This window comes from Amphiura filiformis, chromosome 14 (genome assembly GCF_039555335.1).
Source record: "Amphiura filiformis chromosome 14, Afil_fr2py, whole genome shotgun sequence".
In the NCBI taxonomy this organism is placed as follows: domain Eukaryota; kingdom Metazoa; phylum Echinodermata; class Ophiuroidea; order Amphilepidida; family Amphiuridae; genus Amphiura; species Amphiura filiformis.
In genome coordinates, this window is record NC_092641.1 from 33,342,707 (window position 1) to 33,352,015 (window position 9,309).

General features: G+C 38.2%; 1 protein-coding gene across 1 annotated transcript; it reads left to right on the forward strand.

The window, feature by feature from the left end:
* The first annotated feature begins 778 nt into the window (after positions 1–778).
* On the forward strand, positions 779–7,402 carry LOC140169981 (uncharacterized). Its single transcript, XM_072193294.1, has 5 exons — positions 779–1,129; positions 1,284–1,382; positions 1,757–1,855; positions 2,013–2,111; positions 6,776–7,402. The coding sequence occupies exons 1-5, from the start codon at positions 899–901 to the stop codon at positions 6,884–6,886; spliced, it is 639 nt and encodes a 212-aa protein (XP_072049395.1). The 5' UTR covers positions 779–898; the 3' UTR covers positions 6,887–7,402.
* Positions 7,403–9,309: the final 1,907 nt, after the last annotated feature.

Consider the following 9,309-nt stretch of genomic DNA (forward strand, 5'->3'; position numbering starts at 1 on the left):
TATGCTGCCGAGAATGGACATCAAGAAGCATGTGATGTGTTACTGAAAGCTGGTGCAGATGTACATTGCACAAACAAGACATATATATCACATAGAACCCTAAATGCAATATGTTAAGCACTATGAAATTCTATTATTTAACTTGCATTCAATAAGCAACACTTATACATTTCCTGTACATTATTGTGCCTTCAACACTCAATATTTACAAGCTGTATATATTCTCGTTGCATCATAGAATGGTGATACTCCACTTCCACACATTGCTAGGAAGGCGTGTAGTGGTACCCCCGGTGAGAGCCAAGAGCTCACTTCTACTATAACAACCCATTATATCAGTTTCACAATCAATAAAGATTTGTATTGATGACTTCAGAGATAAATTGTCAACAATGAAATTATCTGTCCCATCAATTGATGTTGTTGATAGAAAAGTTAATGATGTGCGACTGACTCTGTGGGTACCCAGTACCCATAAAAGAGTAGTTAGGAGTATTAACAACCAGCTTCTTGTACTAGCCATGGACAGTGTTTAGATCAAATCCCAGAAACAGTAGTAAACAAAAATCACTTTCCTTTAAATTCTGCTAAAAAGACAGCACAGAAATCTTCCAAAAGTGACCAGTAGATTCCTTGATGTTACTGCTGAAGCTCTGTAAATGCAGTCTAGACTAAAGATGGTGTAGTCCAGAAAAATGGCCAAGTTTGTCAGGAGGGGCAACCAAAAGTTGCACACAGCAACAAAAATCAATATGTTTCATAGATGTTTCATAGATTGGACGTACTCCTCTTCATTATGCTGCCGAGAATGGACATCAAGAAGCATGTGATGTGTTACTGAAAGCTGGTGCAGATGTACATTGCACAAACAAGACATATATATCACATAGAACCCTAAATGCAATATGTTAAGCACTATGAAATTATATTATTTAGCTTACATTCATCAAGCAACAATTACATTCCCAATGCATTATTGTTTGTTAGACAGTTTATTTACAAGTTGTATGTTTTCATTGAATTACAGTTTGGGAATTATACTCCTCTTCAACTAGCTGCCATGAATGGACATCAAGAATCATGTGATGTGCTCCTGAAAGCTGGTGCAGATGTATATAGCAAAGACGAGGCATGTATATCACATATACCCCTAAATGCAATATGTTAAGCACTATGAAATTATATTATTTAGCTTACATTCATCAAGCAACAATTACATTCCCAATGCATTATTGTGTGTTAGGCAGTTTATTTACAAGTTGTATGTTATTAATGTATCATAGATTGGGTATACTCCTCTTCATTATGCTGCCAGGAATGGACATCAAGAAGCATGTGATGTGTTACTGAAAGCTGGTGCAGATGTACATAGCAAAGACGAGGCATGTATATCACTTATAACCCTAAATGCAATATGTTAAGCACTGTGAAATTATATTATTTAACTTACATTCAATAAGCAACACTTATACATTTCCTGTACATTATTGTGCCTTCAACACTCAATATTTACAAGCTGTATATATTTTCGTTGTATCATAGAATGGTGATACTCCACTTCACCTTGCTGCTAGGAATGGATATCAAAAAGCATGTGATGTGTTACTTATATCACATAGAACCCTAAATGCAATGTGTTAAGCACTATGAAATTATATTATTTAGCTTACATTCATCAAGCAACAATTACATTCCCCATGCATTATTGTGTATTAGACAGTTTATTTACAAGCTGTATGTTTTCATTGTATCATAGATTGGGTATACACCCCTTCATTATGCTGCCGAGGATGGATATCATGAAGCATGTGATGTGCTACTGAAAGCTGGTGCAAATGTACATAGCAAAAACATGGCAAGTTTAACATATATACCCCTAAATGTAATGTATGAAATTCTATTATTTAGCTTACATTCAATAAATAAGCAACACTTTATATACATTTCCGGTACATTATTGTGCCTTCAACACTCAATATTTACAAGCTGTATATATTTTCGTTGTATCATAGAATGGTGATACTCCACTTCACCGTGCTGCTAGGAATGGATATCAAGAAGCATGCGATGCGTTACTGAAAGCTGGTGCAGATATACATAGCAACAACCAGGTATGTATATTGCATATAACCCTAAATGAAATATGTTAAGCACTGTGAGATTATATCATTTAGCTTTGCAGCATTTTTGGCAGGTTGAAATATGTGGCAAACGATTTTTAGCACGGGTAATTTGAGTCATCATCATCGGTCGGCTGCGGAGCTTACAAGCTTTCTCCAACTATTGCGGTCTTGCGCAAGCGTAACAATTTTGTTTGGCTGCAGCATCCCTTGAGTATCTCCCAGGATGTGCTGGACATACTGTAAGTACAGTGTGCGTGGCCGTCCCGGTTTCCTCTTCTCATGTGATGGAATATAAAGGGCATATTCTTGCACAGGCTCTTCAAGACGAGAAATTTGAGTTGATGAATCTTGACTCTGGCAACAAGTGGAGTAATGTTGGTCAGATTGTAGATGGTTTCATTTGGAATCCGATCCATACGCTTGATGTTTAACATGACTCTGTAGCAAGATGATCTTGTTTTCCATGACCTTGGTGATTACATATAACTCACACCCGTACAGAAAGACAGTCTCAAACAGCTTGATATTTGTTTGGCAGGGATGGGCTTCTCCAAAGGCGTTCCAGTTTCCAGAAAGCTGCCCAGGCTAGTGCTTTTCTTCTTTTTAGGTCTCCAGCACTGGATCTTGTTGTACACTTTTGCGGCAATGTACATAAGCGAAATCACGGTCATGAGAGAGAGGTCGCCTTTCTTTGGTGGAGAAAAAAATACATTTGTGACCCATTGACGTGGCGGTGTCAGCGTTGAGAATACTTCCATACAGAATTCGAGAATCATATAAATCATGCTATCCCTCCTCCCTGAAGTGCTTCCGCAGTTATAGCACAGTCCATTGCTGCTGTCTTGTTGGTCTTCATGGCTGCTATTGCTTCGACTACTTCAAGGGTTGGGGCTCAGTGATGATAGGAAGATCTTCAACAGCTGGTGCAGGAAGTTCTGAAGCTGCTGTACCATTGTAGCTGTTAAGGAGTGAGCTCAAATATTCCTCACATTCCTCAAGCAGTTCATTGTCACTGGTTGCGGCTGTTCCATCCCTCTTTTTAAATTTCACTCCTTTCCTTGAGTTCTTCCCAAAAAGCGAGTGTATGATTTTCCAGGTGGTGGTGTAATTCCCCATCTCGTCGGCCAGCTTCAGGTCTTCCATAATCTGCCTATTGCGGGTAGCAAGCTCGTCAACTTTATAAGAGATGTTAAGGCTGGTGTTCAAGTTCCTCCATCTTTCTCTAACTTGACGAGACTTTGAAATGGAGCCCCGTTATTTACCTCATCCCTTTTAAGTTTAAGTCTGATGGTTGAATCTGATACCAACGTGGCAGTCCGCATGGCTCTTGCTTTGCAATAACTTTCCCAGCAACTTCGCGTACCGCTGTTTCAAAGGTCTCATACCTATCAGAGATGGGTGTGGCGTCATCAATTTTGGTCTCTTGCAAGGTTTTCCTTTGCTTCTTCGCAGACTGGCAGCTAAACCGACGCTCACAATACGATGATCGGAGTCCACTTCTACTGAGTTATTTTATCGACAGTTGCGGAGAGAATTTACCCACTTGCTGTTAATTAGAATGTGATCTAACTGTGCATGGGTTGATCCAGCTGGATGGGTCCAAGTCCAGAGACGGATCCTGGGTTGGGGGAATCTCATCTGGGCCGGTCTGAGATTGTACTCCTGGCAAGTAATGACCAGACGCTCACCATTGTCATTGTTTGAATCATGGTAGCAGTATGGACCAATGACCCAAGGCTGGGAAAGATGATTATCTGTTCCTATTCTGGCATTAAAATCGCCGAGGATGAGATGCATGATGTGCCTTTTCATACCATCTAGGTGGTCAGGTAGAGATGAAAAGAATTCTTCCTTGTCAGAAGATGTTGAGCACTCAGTGGGTGCATATACAACAGTGATGCTAAGCTGAGGGTTACCATGGAATGTTGCAAATATATAGTATCCTCTCGGAAACAGCTTCAACACTCTAAAGACATCTGTGAATGTGCTTGGACGTGACCAGACCCACTCCTCCGTGCCTTTGCTTGGTAGCAGAACTGAATTTTAAAACCCAGTTCCTATCGTCTGACCAAAGTTCATAAGTTGGGCTTAGTGTAATGAGACGATGTTCTTGAATTCCGGCAATGTCAATACCTGCATCAGCACAGCCCATGAATAGCTGATGGATTTTCCCTTGTTGATTAACAGTACGGACATTACGACGTATAAGTAGATATTACAAGAGGTTTGAAGGTAGACAGGCGACAATAATCAGGGCCAACAGTTCGTGATGGTGTGCCGAGTTCCCGCTGGTCCGTCATGAAGTCAACAGTAAACTCCCGCTCATCTACCCTCGGTATTTTTGAAGATTTGCTTGTAGTTTTCGTAATCGTAGAGTTTGCTGGGAATTTCCCTGCACTGGGGGGGGGCAAATAGACTATTTTTGCCAGGCTGCCCTTCTCTCCTCTCTCTCTCTCTTTTCCTCTTTCTCCTCCTTTTCCTCTTTCTCCCTCCTTTTTCCTCTTTTTTCCTTGCACTAGGGGGCGGGGCCCAAATAGACAATTTTTGCCAGGGCAATTTTTGCCCCCCGGCAGCTACGCCACTGATATGCAGTAGTTCACCCCTGATCTGGAACATGTTGGTCAGTGTTGGAAGGTTGACCCAGATTGAAGGTTGACCAATTTGAGTATCATTTCGATATTGCGTCTTAAAAGTGTAGATAAATGTTAGGAACATATTCAAATATGACAAATTTCCCGGACGCTGCCCTTGCATCACATTTTAAAATCTTAGGAAATTATAATTTTTACACCTGAAAAGTCAATTTTGATACGCTACGGTAGACAAGTGTCGACTTTGACATCTGACGAAATTCATAACTGATGCCTGGCAAGATTGAGGGCATGTTCTTTAGTAGATTTGAAAGAAAGAAAAAGAAAGAAAGAAAGAAAGAAAGAAAGAAAGAAAGAAAGAAAGAAAGAAAGAAAGAAAGAAAGAAAAGAAAGAAAGAAAGAAAGAAAGAAAGAAAGAAAGAAAAAGAAAGAAAGAAAGAAAGAAAGAAAGAAAGAAAGAAAGAAAGAAAGAAAGAAAGAAAGAAAGAAAGAAAGAAAGAAAGAAAGAAAGAAAGAAAGAAAGAAAGAAAGAAAGAAAGAAAAGAGAAAAAAGAGAAAAGAGGAAAAGAGAAAAAGAAAAAAGAAAAGAAAAAAAAAAAAAAAAAAAAAAAAGAAAAAAAAAAAAAAAAAAAAAAAAAAAAAAAAAAAGAAAGAAAGAAAGAGAAAGAAAGAAAGAAATTTAAAAGGAACATATAATTAATTTTCCTTCAACACACATTCGTTAGAAGATATAGAGGTCATGTTCTTGAGTAGATTTGAAAGAAAGAAAAGAACGAAAGAAACGAACAAAAGAACGAAAAAAGAAATTTAAACGTAACATATAATTGATTTTCCTTCAACAAACATTCGTTAGAAGATATACATGAATTGAAATAGATTGAATAACGAATAATTGTTGAACAACTATTTTATGTGGAATATTGTCGAATATTTGGAGTCTGTGTGGCCCTTGCCTACTTCTGCACTCAATATATATCCAATAACCAATATATCTCCTTTCACTTATTTATTACAGGATTTCTGAATGGATTAAAATATTGCTGGTAATACTAACGAATGGAGGTATATGTCGGTGTGCACGAGTGCCCTCTTTGATATAAACAAGCATTCACATGTATTATTTAAATATAAAGTATTTACCTTATAGACGAATCCAACGAGCCAAGTCATGGTCAGGATTTGGTCGGACATCTTTGGGTAGCCGCTAGCACCAACCTAGTGTTTTGAGCGTCCAATTGTGCAAATATAAGTCGCCTAACACCTACAGAAGATGCAAGGACGAGAAGTACATCAAAGCATGGATACCGCGTGTATAGTTAATCCGATTATTATGTATTAAGGTGTAAAACCTGTGATGGAATGCAGTTTAAAATTTCCGCCAAGGCCGAATCATTTCACATTTTGAGTGCATTGTAGCCGACGGCTACCCAACTAAAGGCTGCTAGTCAGGTGTAGGAATGCGTGAATTTAGATTCGTCTATAGACGAATCCAACTAGCCAAGTCATGGTCAGGATTTGGTCGGCCATCTTTGGGTAGCCGCTAGCACCAACCTGGTGTTTTGAGTGCCCAATTGTGCAAATAAAAGCCGCCTAACACCTAGAGAAGATGCAAGGATGAGGCGGGTTAATAGAATAATATATACAATAGAGATAATTCCGCAGGTAATCCCGTCGCACATGATCTATTCTTATAGTCATTTTGTTCGCAAGTACATCCATTTGTAGCGTTTGATATGGTGTATGCATAGATACCGCGTGTAGTTAATCCGATTATTATATGGCACTTCAACAGCGAATAGACCATGTAGAAGCTGTGTGTTTTGCCGAAGGGAATTGTATTGTGTTGTATAATCATTCATTTGTCTACCTGTGTTTTCGGGGAAGGTGTAACACGGGTGATGGAATGCAGTTTAAAATTTCCGCCAAGGCCGAATCATTTCACATTTTGGGTGTATTGTAGCCGACGGCTACCCGACTAAAGGCTGCTAGTCAGGTGTAGGAATGCGTGGATTTGGATTCGTCTATAGAATAACGTTTTTCCTTTATTTTGTTCTGTTGCAGGAAGGAAAAATGCCTATTGATGTAGTGGGACATGGATGGCGCATTTTGTCTCAACACAGATTTGAGAAATTGAAGCAAACACTTCAAGTGGCAATAGACAATACTCACTGATAATTACCTCTAAAGTTAACAAAGGATTAGAAATTAGAGTATCCTTTAAAACAAATTGAAATACCATAATGGGCCGATTTATAATTGATTTGCTTTTTTACAGTGAATTTTTGAACAGTTCTTGTTTTTATGCATTCAAGAGTTGAAACCATGTCAGAAACAGTACACTCTCAGAAAAAAAAGGTGTTACTTAGAACCTTTTTTTGTCCTGTATGTAGAACCCTAAGCAGTAATGAGGTTCTAAAAAGAACCTTAAAAAGTTCTATAAAGAACCATAACGATTTAAATAGGCCTGGGGACATTCTAATTCATTCATTCAGGGACTCATCACAAAGTTAAGAAAAGTAAAACGTAGTGTTAACCCTTTTTGGTACTAAAAAACCTTTTTTTCTGTTCTACTAAGAACCCTTTGAGGGTTCTTTCTTTAAGATTCCTTAAAAGTTCTTCAAGCTTAAGGTTCTACAAAGAACCCCTTTCTTGGCTACAGAACCTTTTTTGGTTCTACAAAGAACCGGCATCGGGTTTCAATTGGGTTCTTTGAAGAACCAAAAAAGGTTCTGTAGCCAAGAAAAGGGTTCTTTGTAGAACCTTATTACTGCTTAGGGTTCTACATACAGGACAAAAAAAAAAGGTTCTAAGTAGCACCTTTTTTTCTGAGAGTGTATCATAAGCCCGGGGGATCACTCACATAAATGGTCTGTACGCATGCTGACCAAAAAAATAGGGAAAAGGGGGTGTTTTTTTTAGGCAAGGCAAGTTACTCGCGTGACGCGTTTAGGGTCTAAAAAACAGTGATTTTCAAGAATAAGGGTAGTTTTCTGAAACTGGACAACTTGTTTAGGGTACCTTTTCAAATTGTTGGTCAATTGTGAAAAAAAAAGGGTACATTTGTTGCATTTTCACCAGCCAAAAACTCATTAGGGGGTAAATTCTACACTAAATTACCTTATTAAGGGGCTAAATTTGCTGGTAGGGTAAAACTCGTTTAGAAAAAAAAAAAAAAAAATTTGGTCACGCATGCGTACACTGTCATATTTGAGTGCCCCCCCCCCGGGATCATAAGTTTGCAACCCAGGAAATGTTACTTTATCATCCATTTCATTTCAACTATATTACACCAACCAACTAAAATATGCACCTCCTACATCATTGTACAGGTGACATTTCTTTATATAATTGCAAGAATACATCCCGGAATACATTGCCCATTTTCATAGATTTGTAGACATAATAGCTTTGTTTGTGCTTGGTTTTCAAGCAGCAGTAAAATGTAAAGAGTTTGTATCTGAAATTGGAATGTGTAGTTTCCAGTAATACAAAACATCATCAGCCTCTTCATATTATTATGAAACCAAAAAAAAGGTTAGTAAATATCAAATGTTTGTATGTAGTAGATAAAGGGTGAGAAACAGACCATTACCATAGATAATCGGTGTCTTGTTGAGGTATGGTGAGCATGTTAGTCGCTCGGAAGGCGAGACCCCGAAGGGGTCGAGCCTTCAGAGCGACTAACATGCGAACCATACCTCAACAAGACACCGATTATCTATGGTGATGGTCTGTTTTGAACCGTTTATCTTACATATACGGCGAGCAAAAATAAAAGAATTTGTTGTAAAAGACTAGCGTATTAATTTTCCAAAAAACAAAATGGAAAAAACTGATGTATTATTTTGTAAAAGTTGTGGGTTTTCCCCAAAATAAAAACACCTCAAGATAGTGTAATATTCTTCCCATGTGTCCTGCGTGCGAGTCTATTTAATGACAAATGCAAGAGATTTAATCAAATCAATACAGAATTGATCTCAATTGACAATTGTATTTGAAGTGGTTTGGTAGGTTATTCACTTGCTTTAATCCGCTGGAGTTTATTCACCCCGTGACCATTGTTATTCAAATGATTAATGAATAATGCAAATTATATAGAGTTTGGACTACAATCTGTTTCAACACCATGAAATTTATATCTTAGAAAAATGTGAGTATAAGCAGATATTTGAAAGACCTAGTAACGTTGTGTCCAATGGTGCTCCCCATTATGGGTAGGTCAAAGTAAGGTTTTGCACCCCCAGCCTCTTGACTTGTAATGAGTACCGCAGGTTAGTTTGCGAAGCTCCCCTGGTCGGGTACTATCCGGGGGGTTCTTGCCTAGCAGCTGATTTACATGGACCGTTGAGCGTTTTGGGTTGGGCAAGGATAAAGGCAGATTCCCTTCTAAAACCAATGGCAAGTTTATATACATGTACTGAGTTTACATTCAACGAAACGGTTACTTTTTATTTATGAATATTTACTTCGTTATGCTAATTAAAATTTAATTTGCATAAATCTAACTGAGCACCAGTGGTGGTATATGAATTACTGTTATACGGACTGCAGGAGCCCTCTATAATTTTCTCTTGCCATGTAACATTTGCATTTAA